General features: G+C 53.7%; 1 protein-coding gene across 5 annotated transcripts in view; it reads right to left on the reverse strand.

Annotated features, from left to right (window-relative positions):
* TBCD (tubulin folding cofactor D) overlaps positions 1-17,769 on the reverse strand; it is a 148,660-nt gene that overhangs the window by 102,972 nt on the left and 27,919 nt on the right. For all 5 annotated transcript variants that reach the window (XM_061392425.1, XM_061392424.1, XM_061392422.1 and 2 more), the window contains exons 8-13: positions 8,144-8,189; positions 6,575-6,707; positions 2,768-2,904; positions 2,088-2,148; positions 952-1,026; positions 607-701 (exon numbers count right to left, since the gene is read on the reverse strand). In XM_061392425.1, the coding sequence (XP_061248409.1) occupies positions 607-701; positions 952-1,026; positions 2,088-2,148; positions 2,768-2,904; positions 6,575-6,707; positions 8,144-8,189 (547 nt within the window). The remainder of the gene's footprint in view (positions 1-606; positions 702-951; positions 1,027-2,087; positions 2,149-2,767; positions 2,905-6,574; positions 6,708-8,143; positions 8,190-17,769) is intronic.

Here is a 17,769-nt window from a genome sequence, read left to right on the forward strand (position 1 = left end):
CCCCTCTTCATCCCTCCCAGGTATCCAGCCCTTCCATCCACAGGCACCGGTGCTCCCAGGGACATCCCCACCCACCACAGACAAGCTTCTTGTGGCCTTGGTCCCAGGCTGCACCTCCATGTGGCCGGGTCCTAGAGCTAGGACACGCAGGCCTTGAAATCAGTGGTCCGTCTGCACCCGCCATGCTGTCCCCCTGCTCAGACCCACTGAGCAGCTTCCGCCCCATCCCCTCACTGGCATGAGTCTTGCTCCCAGGAACCATGATGTCACTGCAGGAGGAGAACCACGGCCATGCACACATTCTTAATGGGCGACAGCACCCCCACGAGGGTGAAATTGGTTCTGGGGGACAAGACAATCCCAGACATCACAAGAGCTCACGACCCTCCAAATTGGGACCGACAAGATACTGAAACTGCACAGAAGGGAGAAGAGACACTGGGACTCAGAAAGGCCTACGTGAGAAAGAAGCCTGAGGACACAGGCCTAGAAGGCTCTCTCCTGCAACACTCACGATGCTCGCATCATGCCACGGACTGGGCCACGCCAGGACGGGGCTGGATGAAGCACCACAAAGTGCACACACAAACTGAGCTTCACACTCACCGTCTGAGAGCCGGGAAGGGAGCAGCAGGCCTCGTCTGCCCAGTTCCGCCAGCGCCAGACACCCGCCATGCCAGGCACTGTCCGTCTCCTGGAAACTGAAAATACAAGAGAGCCTGAGACCCCAGCACCGTGCCAGCTTGTCCCCCCAGGACCCAGAGCACACGTCCACCCACTGGGCTGAAAGCATCATTAAAACTCTTAGTAAGTTTGTCAGCTAACGAGGTAAAGTACTCCAAACCAACTGGAGACGACAGCCATGTTCAGATCTCCAGAGAAAGAGTCCAAGTCCTGGGTCAGCCTCACATGCCCCAGAAACACACCTCCCTCTGTGATGTCCCCACACACCTGAAACAGTCCAGCACCGACCCGGTCACGTCATCCGCCAGCTCTTTGGGCAGTCTTCCGGCCATCCTACCAATTCTGAAAAGGAAAAGCAGCGTCAGCATCTGTCAGCATCACCAGCCCGTCGAGAGCCCATGCTACACTAGGAACATCCCGAGAGACTGTCCTTCCCGCCAGAGAAGGGCCAAGTGGCTGAGTCTGTTCCACAAAGGCCAGCTGCCCCATCGGGGGCCCATCACACTGACATGAACACAGGACAGATATCTGGGGGACCCAGGCAAAGGGGGCCCACTGGGCACGTGTTTGTCTCGGACAGTCAAGGGTCCCAGCTCAGCCCACCAAGGTCTGCCCGGCAGGCTGTCCCACCCCCATGCTGGATGCCAACTGGGCTGGCTCCCCTAAGGTCACCTGCCTGGGTTGTGTCCCGGCCAGCAGCACCCCAGGAAGACCCACCCTCCCAGCCCATCACATTCCAAGCAGACAAGACTCTGGGCTTCAAAGTTACCCAAAAGCCTCCATGTGCGCCCCCTTTCCCTGCTGCTTGCTATGTGAATTAGTTGGCACAGAAACCCAGAACTCTCGGGGGAGGCCCACCAGCACTTCCATCAATTTTACTTTTCCCCGTAACCATTTCCTTTGTACTCTGTCCCCCATGTCCCTCTGGCCCACCTGGGTGGGCCTGGGCACCTCTGCTGGTTGTTCCCTCAGGCGCAGCAGAGGGGAGATGCCAGACTCTGGGATTAAGCGGGGCTGTGCAGCACCCCTTCCTACATGAGGGGTGTACCCCTGGCCCTGGGGGCAGGAAGTGAGGGTCACGGAGATGAGGACATGGACGAGTAAGAAAAGGAACACCTGAAGGTTAACAAAAGGCAAATGTGGCTCACTCCAACCAAAAATGCAAGAAAATGAAGGAGTCACTGACCAATCTCAGCAATGTTCTTGAAAATTAGGACATAAAGCAATAAATATAAATTAGGAAAAAAAAAAATCAGTCTACCTTTTAAAACTCTCAGAGCTGTTCACAGCTATCAAAATCCACAAGAAGTTCTTCATCATTAAGAAGACCCAGCAGACCCGTGAGTACCTGGGAAGTAAGCTGCCAGCCCCCAGCCCACCCCTGGCCTGAATTGGGCACCTACCCTTTGGCCGCAGACCACCGCACGATCGTGTCCTTGTCCTTCAGCCCAACCAGCAGCTGCTCTGGAAGAACAAAGGAAGGCCAGTCTGTGAGCCGCATGGAAGCACTCGGAATTCAAGCTGAGCTCTCAGTTCCCAGCTTTAAGGTAACCCACCCTACACGTCACTCCAAACAACACTATGAAGGGAATTACAGGAAGAACCTTAAGTCTAATCATAAGAAAAGGACATTTCCTCCTGTGTGTTTTCAAATCATCATTTAAGACCAACTTCTGCCATAGCTCCTAAAAAGTACATCCACCCATCCTCACAGGCACTGGGCAGAGAGCACCAGTGAGGGAGGCTGCCCAGAAAAAACAAGTGTCTGCTGGAGGCTGCAGAGAGCAGTTCTCCTGGGGACCGGGTCCTGGAAACGGTCAGCCACTAGGAGAGGCTGCTCAGAGGCCTCGTGAGCACGACGGGCCTTGCAGGCCGGTCAGTGGAGGCCCTGCTGGAGAGCAGAGGCAGGACGGAGCCTGTGGAGGTGTACACACAGGGGCACCCTGACCACAGCAATCTAGGGCCGCATCAGAGGGCAAGGGGGACTGCGGGTGCAGGAACCCCCAGCCTCTCCTCCCGCCCTGCAAAGACCGGAGGTCGAACTGGGTGCCCTGTAGGTGGAGATGAGGCGGCCCGCACTCACCGATCACACTCTCCACCTCCTCGGGGACGTCATCCTGTCCATCGCTGTCGGGGGTCTCAGCCTGTGTCACGGGCTCTCTGGGATTCTGAATGGAATGCTGTAAGCTCTCGGCCAAGGAGCGGCAGCCCCGCTGGTACCTGCAAGGAGCAAACAAACCTCAGACCCACTGGGACACGCTGGAGCTAGAAACTCCCGACTGATTCAGCAATTTATGAATAGCATCACTGTGAAAATTCCATGTGCTTTCCAGGGACGGGATGGACAGGAAGGAAACTGAGCAATAACGGTTGCCAGCATGGACTGTCAAGGAAAGATGACCACCTCATCTGAGCTTCAGAACACAGATTCACCCTCTAGAGGACTTAGAAACCCTCACGCGTTAGAAAGCTTTCTTAGCAGAAAGGCAGATGATAAAGCGTGACAATAAGAAAGCCTGTGACTGAGATGGCAGGAAAGGCATGTTCGAACCCACTGGCCTTGGCCCTATCTCCATAGGCTCCGCCTCCAGGTCCCAGCTGAGTGCAGTCCCACCCCCGCCCCTGGGCCAGGCCCTGCCTTCCGCACCCCAGGGGCCACAGCTGGTCCTCTCCAGCTCCCAGAGCCCGCCTCCTGAATGGCTCTCACTACTTCCTGCCCACCACACCCCCCTCCTCCACCTACTGAGGTCACCAGCATTATCTCCCACGGCACCCTGAAGGGTCCCACAGCACAGGCCAGCTCAGCTGTCTGACTGCACAGTCCCTGAACTTCCGGTTGCCTCAGTTTCCCTGTCTGTAAAGTGAGGGCAGATGGGAGGATGCGCACAAAGCACAGACCAGGGCCTGTGCAGAGCGAGGCCCACAAACACCGCCTCCCTTCCTGGAAGCCGGCAGGCACGCTTGGGCCTGACTCTGGAGCAGCTCCATCTCAGGACAGGGCCTGGGGCACAAATGGTGACAGGCGGAGTTACAGCATGACCACTAGGGGCCGTAGCCTAAGGCCAAGTCCGGCAAGAGATAACTGGGGCTTTGGAGATAGAGGCAACCTGGACGCTGTTAGCTGTGGCCTTGAGGCCTCAGATTCCGTGGGGCAGTTCCCAGGATGGAAGGTCAACCAACCACCAATGGCCAGTGATGGAATCAGCCCTGACTATGCAATGAGGCTTCCAGTAAAACCCACAGAAGCCCCATGCCCTCTCCCTGAGCCCTGCCCTGCCCTGCCCTGCCCTCGGCATCTCTTCCACTTGACTATTCCTGAGCCTTTTGCAACAAACCAATCATCTCGTAAATAAAATATTTCTGAGTTCAATTTATCAAACCCAACAAGGGGGTAGTGGGAACCGCCAACCTGTAGCCCAGCTGTCAGGAGCGCAGGTGACAACTGGGACTTGGAACCAGGAGGGGAGGGGTTGAGGGGGGAAGAGACAGTCTTGGGGACTGAGCCCTTAATCTGTGGGATCTGGTGCTGTCTCCACGGAGACAGATTCAGAACTGAGTCCACACTGCAGGTCACCCAGAGGGTGTCTGACAACTGCCTGGTCTGGGGAAAACAACGCAAAAGAATCAGAGCAGCAACAGGTAACTGAATCAGGGAGAAGGTCACCAGGCGCCACAGGACTGTGGTCATAAAGCGCCCAACAAGCAGCAGGCACGTGGTGACGACTGTTGACTCTGCCGCTGTTCTCCTCCAGTGAGGACATGCTCACCACCTCACAGGCAAAGTCCTCATCACTGTCCAGCAACCAGGGACCAGACAGGCTGCCACCGGACTCTCCCTCCCGCCTTAACCACAGATCCAGACAAAGTGCATAAACCAACTGCTGGCAGGCACAAGACACCCACGGCAAGGCTCCAAGCCCTCACAGCAGAGAAGCCCTCGGGCGCACCCACTGTCCCCTCTGCTTCCTCCCAGAGGAACTTTCTAAACCACAGCACAGGAAAGTAGAGCCCAAGCAGAGAGCCACTGTCCTGACGGGCAGAAAAAAAAACCGTGACGAGATGGCTACTAAGTGGGGACAGACACTAGAGGAAGCGGACCTGAGAAAGCACCCCAAATTCTGCATAAGTCTCCTGAATCCTCAGGCAACTGTGAGGCGCGTTAAGATCCAGACGCGCCATCAGAGAGCAGGTAAGAGGCCAAGAGCCAGAGTCCAGAGGTACCCGGGCAGTCACTGAGTGTGGGTCCAGCAGGAGGGACCGACAGGCCACACGTAAGACACAGCAGCTGCTGCGGGAGCGAGGGCTGCATCCCAGTGGGAGGAATGGACCAGGCCCGGGCAGATAGCAAGGTATCAAGAGGGGCAGTGCAGCCAGTTACCCGCCTGCCAGATAGATGCACTCCTAAGGGGACGATAACCAAAAAGGAAATGAATCTACAAGAGAACGTGAAAGTGCATCAGAGGGGATAAAATGAAAAAAAAGACGGAAGAGACAGAAAGCAAACAACAGGCCGGAAGACTGAAGCCACCACGTTTAACGATCACACTGTGTCCACGTTTAACGATCACACTCAGTGTCCAGAGAGGTACAGCCTGAACAACGTAACTGTGATGCTGAATTACTCTCCTTCCCGAGTAAACGCTTAGAGTACTTGTGGCGGTTCACTTGAATGTGTCAAGCTGGCCGGGTCACAGGGCCCAGATATTTGTTCAAACGTTATTCTGGGTGCACCTCTGTGGGTGACTCTAGGTGAGATAACATTTACCTTGTGGGCTGAGTAGAGCAGCTTGCTCTCCCCAGTGTGGTGGGCCTTGCCCAGCCTGGTGAAGGCCCGGGGACCACAGACTGGATCACTCTCCCCTCAGTGAGGGATTCTTCCTGCCTTCAGACTCAGACTGAAACATCAGCTCCTCCTGAGTCTCTAAGCCTACCAGATCTGGACACTCACAACCAGGAACCAATTCCTTGTGTCTCTTAACACACATACACACACCCCCACTCCCACACTGGTTCTGTTTCTCAGGGGAACGCTAACATAGTACAGAATGTTAACCTTTTACAGCGTCTGGAAAGCAGACACTAACATTAGTCTCATAAAGTTTACAGAACATCCTTACAGTATGCAGAATACTCAAAAGGTATTTCAGTAAAACATCACTAATATATAACACACTTCTCTGCAATTCCCTATAACTGAAAACATAATCAATGATTCCTCATCATCAAATAATTCCTCCCAAAACATACATATTAATACGTGAAATAAAACTGAAGACTGGGTGGGAGTGGGGTTCAGGATGGGGAACCGATGTACACCCATGGCTGATTCATGACAACGTATGGCAAAAACCACTCCAATACTGTAAAGTAATTAGCCTCCAATTAAAATATATTAATTAATTTTTTAAAAAAATACTGAAGACTGTTAAAAATGTAGTACCCCAGCACAATAGAACAGGCTGTTTCCATGGGAGCCACTAGGACCATTAAGACATCTTTTCCATCCTCAGACAGAGACAGCTCTCTCTGAGTAAACCCTGAGGAGTGAGCCTGAAACCCAGACTGAAATGACCAGAATAGAGCTTCCCCTGCGGTGTGACCCGTCAGTGATGCTGCCCTACACTAGAACAGGCACTTTCAGAACGAGAGACAAGCTTTCCCTCTCATCAGCCCCACTTCAAAATTCTACCCGGAAGATGTGAAGTCAGAAAATAACCCAAAGAAAAAAGCTGTTCCTTTCAAAATCAGAAACACTCTTGAGACTGGGGGCGGGGGAATGAAAGCAGGAGGACACATCAATTAGCCCACTGGGCCCAGACGCCTGAAACCCCGGGCCCCACACCAGCCTCCAGATACCCCAGGCTGCATGGTCACTGCTCAGTCTACCAACCTCCATTTGGCCACCTGGGGCTTCAGGAAGGTCAGGCCCAGCCGCTGCACGAGCTTCACCCCGAGCTTCCGGAGCAAGGTCTGGTTGCTGTCGGGGAGCCTGCAGCTGTCCAGGCACTGGAGAACGGTGGCAGCTGCGAACACAGAACATCCTGCTCAGTTTGCTGGAAAGGTTTGTGTGATCTCCCAAACCCACCAACCCCTCCTGACATGCTCAACATCAAAACCAGACACTTCCCGGGCCCCTCCTCCAAGTCAGCGTGAAGGCCCACATCAACGCTGCGCCCCTTGAGCTCTGCTTCATTAAGACCTCGTCACCTCATGTCACTTAAGCGCACTGGAGTCGGACCTGCTCCACCAGGCATCCAGAGGCGGGACGCAGAGGAGCCCAGGGAGCGAGGAGCACCTTGAGCAGAGAGGCTGGGTGAGCGCATGGCGCTGGAGCACACGCTAAGGGCCACGAGGACCATGCAGACAGACTTGGGTGTGAGGCTCTAAGAACAGGGAGGGATCTCCACAACCAGGGGAGCGGTGTGATCGGGTCCCCCTGCCACTAATGCTGTTCAGGGCAATAAGGAGAGCGTCAGAGAAGGCGGAGGCGAGGAGAGCACACGAGACCATGTTTCGCGTTAAGACAAGAGCAGGGTGGTTTTCAAGCCAAGTTGTGATGGCATCTGGGTAACTCCCCAAAAGACCCAAACGTCATACAGTGACCAGCCTGGGTACAACTGATGGTAACTCAAGACAGACTCGGGGTCTGCGTGTGCAAGTCTGTTGAGGACAAACGTGTGATGATGCTGAGTGTCAACTGCTCACGTTCTCAGGTGTGACCATGACATCAAGATGATGTTTCTTAAAAGAGTGAACAGATGCCAGTGGGATGACAGGGTGTCTCGGGCAGGGGGGACGGTGTGTGAGGGGGAGCGTGGATGAAACAGGATGCCCATGCATCAAAAACCTGACGCTTGTGATAGAAACATGAGAGTCCACTATACCAGTGTCTCTTCCGTTGTGTATATGAAATGTCCCATGATGAAATGTCAAGATATAAACAGACTCTACTACCCAAATCTGATCCATGCATCTTCTAAGGCACAGACTAAGAAATTTCTCTTGTTTCAGGTAGTAAGCCTTCCTGCAGCAAGAATGACTATATAGGTTTTCATAAGTTGAAGTTTAATCTAAAATTAAGAGAATGCGACGAAAAGGGCAAATGATGTAGCCATGGTGCCAGCAAGAATGCAGCTGGGCTCCCAAGAAGCAAGCTGAAGACCTCAGGGCTAGGTCTACATTCCAAGTCCCCAGGATTGAGACCTGTCAGTCAGGAACCCAGACCTCCTCCCGTACAAGGCCTGAGGCCAAAGAGTTAGATTATTCACACATACACACTCTCTCTTACACACACACACACATACACACACAGAAGACAAAAAAAAAAAATTTGTGACAACAAAAAAATACAGCAAGTCACAAATTTTTGTGCCTATGAATAATCTTAGTGAGACACATTTGATCAGAATTTGGGCAAACTCATGTCACAAACACATCCTCACTTACAAATAAATCTTACCGTAGGGTAAACAGTCTTCACGTTTTCCATGTTTAAATATTTGTGCCTAAAAAACAAACAAACAAAAAAAAAACTATTAAAATATTACAAAAACCTTTACAAATTTAAAACATAAATTATCAAAACAACTCATTGCAATCTTTCAAAATTTTTATCCTGAACACTCGCCATGAAGTAACAAGATTTGCTATACAGGAAAGAAATTACGAGACTGAAAATCTTCCGAGTGGGCAGCATAAACCAGGGACGCAGCCTGAGGCGGGCTCACTGACGCACGCCCGTGTTGGAGTAAGCGCGCTGGCCTGTACGGAGAGGAAAAAACGGCACCAGGTTTCCAGGACCGGCGTGTAACTGAAGGTACCAAAGGATAAGAACCACAGGTTGAATTATCCCACACAAAGGTAAGGCTCCCACAAACTCATCCGCAATCCGAGTCAACAAAGGAGAAAGGGCCCCTCCTGCACCGCACACACGTGGGGCCAGCAGGCCGTCAAAACATCAAACCCTGAAGTCCTCAACCTGAAATTTTACCCTCTGCTTTCAAGTCTGCAAAGTCAAAGTGTTAGTCACTCAGTCGTGTCCTACTCTCTGCGGCCCCATGGAGTGTAGCCCGCCAAGCTCCTCTGTCCATGGAATTCTCCAGGCAAGAACATTGGAATGGGTTGCCATTTCCCTTCTCCAGGGGATCATCCCAAGCCAGGGATCAAACCCAGGTCTCCTGCATTGCAGACGGATTCTTTACCGTCTCAGCCACCAGGGAAGCAAGTCTGCAAGACTTGTGGTAATTCACACAGGTACCCAAGCCCTTAAACGAAGAGCTCTAAAGCTGAGCACCTTTAAGAAAACAGCTAAGGAACTTGTCCTCCTTCAGGAATAGCATTTAACTGGCACAGAAGACCGCTGCTTAGACCATCTGAAGGTACATGGGCCTGACTTCCCTGGACCCTGTCCCCCAACACCAGGTCCTGCCAGCCAATGAGCTACACTGAGTTGAGATGAAGAGGGTGAACACCATCCCAGACACTTAGTCAGTGGCGTTTCATGTGGAGACTAACCACCCGGGAGCCCTGGACGCGCCAAGGCAGGCACACAGAACAGGCCACAGGGGCTCAGACCCACAGGCCCAAGACATCCCAGTACTCAAAGCACCAAGCAACCTCCCAGCCAGCAGCCCACAGCTCCACCACCATGTCCCAGCACGTGGGACAACATCCTGGCCACGCCAGTCCTGCTCTGCACCTCTGCTGCGAAGCCCCTCGGCAGAAGTCACGCTCTGCTCTGCACTTTCTGCCCTTCTCTCCCCATCAACGCAACCCCAAAACCATGAGCCAGCCATCAGACTGGGACGTTCAGGGCACTTCGCTCCTCCATGACACACACTATAAATGGAGAAGGACCCCCGGACACCCACAGGTCACATCTGAAATATACCCATTTCAGGACTGGTAAACCACTCCCCAAACACTTGAAATCTCTGCCTTTACAATCTGGATTTATGACAAGGGGGAAAGTCACCCAGATCCCCGAGCTTCTTTCTGGTGAACTTTGGAAGCAGTCAGGGAGGTGGCTCCGTGGAAAGGAAGGAGGAAACCATCCGGCAGCCAGATGAGTCTCAACAGGATGGGAAGCCCCCAGGCGAGCCGCCCACGGCCCCGGGCATAGCACTCCTCACCCTGCTCCAGCAGCAGCGGCCACAAGAGCCACCCTCTCAGTGCTGGCCGTCAGCCTCCCGCCCAGACTGCCAGGACAGGCCCAGTGGACTGGCTCAGAAGGACAGAGGCCCAGGCTGGTGGCTGTGGAGCTGATCTGGGACCAGGAGTAAGGAGAGGGCAGGCCGCACCTCACAGCCACTGCCAGCCCTCACCTGCCTCGCATCCCTCCAGCTCTACCCTGGCCTCCCCAGCGACACAGACAGTTCAGACCCCAACAATAAAGCTTACAGGACACACCACTGTTAGATACCGCTAACTTTAAAAAACTAAACGTCAGGGTTCATAACAATAACCTGGCCATGGTGGTCTCAGCTCTGAAGTGCCTCATACAAACCAAGACAGAGTACCTGGCCAAGGATGCGGCCTCACTGAGGGTCCGGTTTCTCCTCCAAGCAGAGCAGGGCTGGGGGGAAGGGGTGCGGGGTGCTCAGGGCTGGCCCAGCCCAGGTCATGGCGCCAGCGCACCACAGTCACACACCACCTCCCCTCTGTCCTCGGAGCACAAGGCCATCCACACGGCCACTGCCGCTGCACACAAAGAACCAGAGCCTCTAGGAAACAGCCGACAACACGACAAGCACAAAGTTATGAAACCACTCAGGTCTCAGTCGACTTTCAAAGTGATAGCAATTATACACTTCAAAACACAAATAAATGTCTTGGTATAAGAATAACTGCCGACACAAATCTTGCCGAAATTTTCTAAACCCATGAAGCACACCCTAGCGCGCCAACAGCTCTAGGAAGTGACGTAGAAAATACCACCGGGAAGACTGATGGTCTCAACTTCTGAAGCACCAGAACCACTGACGGCTCTGAACCCTGCCCCCGCAAGCTCTGCGCTGAGCCCAGGTGGCAAGAGCAGAGACCCCGCCACACAGGGCGGCATGGCGGGCAGACACAGCCAGGTTAGCAGGCACGAATGCGTGCTGGGCACCACTGAACTCAAAGTACCCACGCTCCGTTCTCTTCCAGGGGATCCTACCATCAGAAGTACTACCACGTGGGCATGAAAAAGGACAAATCTGAGCCAGTTCTAGTGAGGTAGATGAACCTGTTAAAGTGAAGGAATTCAGAAAAACAAATCTCCTGTATTAATGCATTTATGTGGAATCTAGAAAAATGGTACTGAAGAACCTATTTGCAGGGAAGGGATGAAGACAGACATATAGACAACAGACCAGTGGACACAGTGGGGGAAGGCGAGTGCAGGACAGAATGGGGAAAGTAGCATCAACATGCATATCTACATACATGAGAAGGGCACGGCAGCCCACTCCAGCGTTCTTGCCTGGAGAATCCCAAGGACAGAGGAGCCTGGCGGGCTACAGTCCATAGGGTCACAAAGAGTTGGACGTGACTGAAGCAATTTAGTAGGCATGCATGCTACATATACATGTGGAGATATACACACACACACACACACACACACACACATATATCAACATATATACTGATACATATAAAACAGATAGCTGGTGAGAACACAGGGATCCCAGTCTGGCACTCTGTGATGACCTAGACAGGTTGGATGGAGAGAGGGGAGGGAGGTGATATATGTGTTAATTATGGCTAATTTGCATTGCGCTAGGCAAAGAATCCAGTTCGATTCCTGGGTCAGGAAAATCCGCTGGAGAAGGGATAGGCTACCCACTCCAGTATTCTTGGGCTTTGCTTGTGGCTCAGCTGGTAAAGAATCCGCCTGCATACCGGGAGACCTGGGTTCGATCCCTGAGTTGGGAAGAGTTGGGAAGAGCCCCTGGATTCGGGAAAGGCTACCCACTCCAGTATTCTGGCCTGGAGAATTCCAGGACTGTATAGCTCATGGGGTTGCAAAGAGTCAGACATGACTGAGCAACTTTCACTTTCAGCAGAAATCAACACAATACTGAAAAGCAATTTTCCTCCAGTTAAAAAATAAGTTACAAAAAAAGAATTATTACTATGTGGGTAAAAACACTTTTGTTTTAAAAATTAGTCCTCAAAAACAGCGTGCTGATTATGTGGAACACCCACTGAAGTATTTAGAGGCAGTGGAGTGATTTAAAACAGTTCAACAACACAAGCGTGTGTGGTTGTGTATTTTAATATACACACACAGGTGCACACCAACACATAAAACACACATATGTAAAGTCAGGAATTCAAGGACTTCACAAGAGTCCACAGAAACCAAAAGGATAACAAAGGAATTTTATAAACTTTATGACAACAAGTAAGACAACTCAAAGGAAAGCGACAAACTACGAGATTCCAAATTAGCAGAAATGACTTAAGAAACAGAAAATCTGAATGGACCTGGATCATGTAACAAAACAAACAAAAAAACTAATTAGTACTGCAGAATCTTTCCAGAAAGAAAACCCCAGGCCCACATGGCTTCATAACAAATTCTAGCAAACGTGTCGTGTGTAACACGCGTGGAGAATCCTCAGCACATTAGGGGGTAGAGAACGAAGAGTCCCCTTTGAAAACTTCATTTTTATTCTATACTTGGTGACGAGATCAGCAGTTTAGGGGCTGTGTGTCTGTCCCGTAAGCTTCACTGTTGGGGTGTGAGCTGTCTGGGTCCTGTGCGAGGGCCTGGCTTGGCTTCCAGGGGAGGCCATGGTAGAGCTGGAGGGATGCGAGGCAGGTGAGGGACAGCAATGGGCTGTGCGGTGCGGCCTGCCCTCTCCTTACTCCTGGCCCCAGACCAGCTCCACGGCCGCCACCAGGCGGACTCTGTACACACGAAGGGAAGGGTCACAGGAGTTATGGATTCTCCTGTGAATGGACTCAGAAGGGCAAAAGGGGTGAACAGGAACAAGAATCACAGAGGGCCAGGGCTTTGGTTTTGTTGGTTGGTTTGCTTTTCCACAGGAAATGGGGCCATCTTCACTGGCCTTCCCTCCCGAAAACACAGTCCAACCCAGCGTGCGCAGAGGATGGTGACCCTCAGCAAAGGGAGGAAGTGGCCCACAGAAACAGTCTGGTCTTTAGATGCTCAGGAGGAGCCATCAGCCAAGCCACTACATGGGGAGGGTACCCCACTTCTCATGGATGCGTAAGACACGGGCCAACTGAAGACCCCTGAGGCAATCACCCCACACAGAGACAAGGCCACAGAGCATGCACATCTGAGGCGGGATGACTGTTCCTGCTCTTCTAGAAACCAGCACAGCACAAGGTGCAAACAGACGCGTTTCTCAGTAATCGCTCTCAACCACCACACCTTCCAGTCACCACCCACCCAAGCCGGCTCTTCTGCCCGCTGTGCAACCAGCTTCCCTCCCCGGGGCATGTTCTCTAGCCGTAAATCACAGGCTGTCAGCTGCTGGAAGCAAGTCTGCCCGGCTGCCGAGCAGGAGATGCTGGTCTGAGGCCCCTGGAGGCACCACCGAGTCAAGGCCAAGAAAAGCAGCTCCACCCCAGGCTCCGGGAGAAAGGGGCCCACACCACAGGGCTCAGGGGTGCCACGAGTACCCGAGAACTGTCCTGCGAGCTGAGGAGCACTGCGGGACACCTGGCTGCACGACGGCCCATTCCCCGTCCCCCAGGGAGACGTGACACCGCCAGCAGACGGCACAGGGCCAGGAAGGGCGGCCTCCCCTGTTCTGTGCTCCTGAGGCCCGTCTCCGGGCCGAGGAGGGCACCGGGCCCCGGTACCACTGTTCCTGATGTGCGCACACAAAGGGGACAACACGTGATCGGAAAGGACCGTTGGCACCAACACTTCAGTTCCAGGCCGGATGCCACTCAGAGCTTAACCCACGGTCCTTGTGGGAGCCACAGAGCCCAAGCAGGGCCAAACCTTCCAGGGAAGGCAACAAAGGCTAATTGCTGAGCACCCTTCAAGTAAACCCAAAGGCGATGTACAGAGGGATTCTCTTAACTCACTCTCCAGGCCCCCTCCCACCAGGTCAGAGAAGAAACCTCACCACCACCCCTCTTCCACCACCCTCCACTCATCCACCCTCACACACACACACACACACACCTGGAGGCTTGCAAAAATAAAAGCGGGGGGAACATGAAAGATGCCGTCATCTCCCTAAGAAATCAAAGTAAGCTGAAACTGGATGAGGGAGCACTAACAAATACAGAGGAGAACTGACCTGAAGGCCATGCCCAGCAGGCTACGCTGAGGAACAGGCCTGAGGGAGGCGAGCGGGCAAGCCAGCCCGCCCAGAGGCACCTCCAGCCTCAAGCAGCAGTGAGACTTCTGCTCCCTTGAGAGTGTGCCTGCTCTACGTCCTCAGGGCTATATACATTAAAGGGAAAAGAAAAAAACTTCCTTAACTATGGAAAAATTCTAATTGCTGAAGTTAAGTTTTCAATGGTTGGGAAAAACAGCTGACTATTATTGGCTAAAACCCAGAATGAAAAACTACAATTCTGATAAAACACATTTATTAATACACCTAGTAAACTTGAAAGGATTTTAAGTACATAAACATGTAAATAATAGTTAACAGTTATAAAGAAATGTTTAAACGATCAAAACAATCACGTCTAGCCTTATCTTCCCACTGTGAGTTCAATCTTTCCCTAACCTAACAGTGAAATCCCAACCATAAACACACACCTTCACAGGCAGGCAGATGGAGACCCGGCCCAGCCCCTGACCGCGCCTTCCAGGGTCCCACCTAGAAGAGGAGGCCGCACAAGAGCTCAGAGGACACCGGACGACCATGCCCTCCTGTCTTCAGATGTCAACCTGCTTGTGATGATGCATTCTACCACCTTATTAGCCGCCAAGCTTTCTCAACCGCTCCAAACAGAACATGGAGAAGTCAGGATCCTAACAGCAAGCTGCATTTAGATGTTCCCATTTAAATGACCCCTCCCCAAACCCGAGCACTTGGGCTGCCTCTGGCCTCACCACCCGGAGGGGCCATTTTTCCAGGCAGGGGCAGACGACTGGGAAGCCACTCAGGTGGCTCTCACCTGGCCCGGCCACCCCGACAAAGCCTGGACAGACACCACAAACCACGAGCAGCCACACAAAGGCACAGGCACAGGCAGGCTTTCCACCACCCTAACACATGAATTTCAAACACCATGAAGCTGAAAAAGCTCAAGGCTCTGCTCTTAAAAGGATCAGAATCAATCTGAAGAGCAGTAAAGAGGCTGCTGCACCTCGACCTCCATACTGGGAAGGTAGACCCCGAGGATGGCAAAGACCAGAGGGACAGTCTTGGAGGCAGAGCCAGACCAGCGGACTTCCGATCCCTCCCAAACGGGCCTCACTAGGACCACTGACTTTACTGCTGAAGATTCTTCAGATGAAAACAGACTCTCAATTGACTGAAGAGTATCAAAAATACTGACTGCGCAAACTATTTGCCTAACACATGGCATACAAAGGATACAAACACACGATCCCTATCCCAGAAACTGAGAAACAGTCAACACAGGGCTTGCACAGCTCCCAGAGCAGAGGTCAGAGGAGGGGGCTGTGCTCCCCAGAGAACAGTCCCAAGCAGAGCTGGCTAGGACGCAGGAAGGGGCAGGGGCCGAACTCTGGAGCCGAGCCCAGCAGGAAGACAGGACTATGTGCAGAAGTGAGACAAGAGGAGGGAGACACAAAGAGAAACGGGAGAAGAGCCTCGCCTGGGACCAGATGGGCAGAGCTGAGCCTACTGAACCAAAGGGCTTTGACGGGGCAGGCCACGTGGGAGCAGAAACGAGCACGGGACGCAGAACACCCAGAGGCAGCGCGCCTGCCCGAGGGACCCTCAAGACAGGGCGGGCCACTGAGTGGAGGGCGGGCAGCAGCGGGCAGACACCCGCGCTTGAGGCGAGGACCTGGGTGGAGGATGGGGGGAGGCGGGGGGGCAGCGGCAAGCGTGGCCCGCCGAGCACTGGACCAGTAAAGGAGGGCTGGGCCGGGGAGACACCTCGCACCACGTCCCTGCCGTGGGGCTCAGCACTGGACTTGGCCTGGGAGGGCACAGACAGCGCCAGCCGGCACCCTCCTCTGCTGCGGGGCCGCACTCAGAACTCGGGTGGGAGGAGGGCAGAGCCACAGCACGACAGACACCGCCTTGAGCTGTGGAGCCTGAAGCACCAGAGGTGAGCAGAGCCAGAGCTCTGGGAGCGAGGACAGAAACCAGGGACGAAGGTCAGGGAGACTCAGGCACACACAGAGCACGCTGGAGGGCAGGGCAGGGTGGCCAGGCAGCCGGGTGGGTGGGGGCTTCGAGGTGGGCACCGCCACCTAGGCGGAGGGACAACGGCAATCTGCATCTGTCTCCCACAGGGCACAGCGCTCTGTGTCTGTCTCTCATCCAAGGGTCGGGGGGGCGCAGCAATGGCCGAGTCCCTTCCCCTGCAAGCGTGGGCCCAAGCTGGGCCGCCGGCGAGGGCACACCTGTCCTGCCGGACACGTCACCCCATCACACAGCAGGTGTACAAACCAGGCCGCCAGGGAACGGAGGCCAGCCTCACACCGTGCGTGTTCTAACAAGACCCGTGCTCTGGGCCGCCCGCCGCGCACAGAACAATGAGTCACGTGAGACGAAAGCGGACTCGGAGTTGGCTGCTCCACATCTCAGACACACAAGGAAACTGAAGGTGCCTTATTTCTGCTGAATCTGACAACAGCACACAAACTTTTCATAAATGTGCACACCCTGAAAATGGCCACATTCAAAGGGTTCTTACCCCATGTTCCTCCACCCAGAACCTTGCTCCAGGCAAGTGCTGTGACTGAAAAACCCCAGCAGGTTCGTCTGTCCTCTGACCAAACACCTTAAATGAAACCACTGGGTGCTGTTTCCAAAGAACCCTGAACAGACAGGCACCACGTCCGCGTGAGAAAGGTTCTGGGTGAGCCCGCGCCTTCTCTTCACTTCCCTGGTTTCTCGTGTCGTCTGTGACTGTTTCACCCTTTAACAAGGTGTACCTCTGACAGTGATAGAACGGACAGAAGCAGCCTCACTGTGAAGGGGGGACACACCCCAGACTTTGGCAAAGAGGACAGCGCACCCCTGTCCAGTGCCAGGGTAGGGGTCACGGAGTGGCAGGGCGGGGCGCACAGAGAGCCACCCGTCGGTCTGTGAACCTCCAACCTGCAGGGCCAGAGCGAGGACGGCACAGCTGCCAGTGTGAGCAGAGCGCACCAAGTCCAAATGGCCACCAACCTCCATTTTTAATACTATGTTTCCTTTCCTTGAATTTCCTAGATTTCCACTAATCCTAATGCTTAAGGAGGGCCTAAATCAAAGGCTGTTTCAAAGAGCTAGAATTAAGGGGCCTTCCAATGACATGAAGCCGCCAGACACGTTTCCCTCCCACAAGAGTTTAAAAAAAAAAAAAAAATCACCGCTGCAAGAGAAATATGCTTCAAGGGAAATAAAAATCAAGGGCCAGTTTCGACGGTACTTGTTACGAGTCCACCTGTTTCGCCTAACCCACACTAATGAGCAGGTGGATAGAGTGCAGCCAAGTGCATCCGAGGCGGCAGATGGAATCCTGCGGCGCAGCACACCTGCAGGATTCGTCATGCACAGCGGACGCCGAGCCTCCCCGTTCAGGTCTGACGAGCTCATGGCGAAACCGCTCCTGTCCGGAGAGCTCAGCACCAACACTGCTTCCTCCTGCCCGGGCGGGCGGCGGCAGCAGCGGCAATTAGACCAGATTTCTCCTTCAAAAGAGAGGAAAGGAAAGAAGGCACATGACTCCAGAGAGACCCTAGGGCTTCTTGTTTTTCTCCAGAGGAACCACCGGGCTTCTGAGGCTGCAGAAGAGATGGGCCTGCCCCCGGGAGCACGGCAGGGTCACCTCCCCTGGCAGGACTGTCGAAGCAGGCAATACCCTCGCCGAGGGCACATCTCCCCAGAGAGCACCAGGGCGTGGCTGCCAACGCACCTCGGCCTGCAGGGCTTCCTCCTCTGGGCCAAAACAGGGGCGGGGACGTGGGGTTCAACT

Source organism: Bos javanicus, chromosome 19 (genome assembly GCF_032452875.1).
Source record: "Bos javanicus breed banteng chromosome 19, ARS-OSU_banteng_1.0, whole genome shotgun sequence".
NCBI classification, from domain to species: Eukaryota; Metazoa; Chordata; class Mammalia; order Artiodactyla; family Bovidae; genus Bos; species Bos javanicus.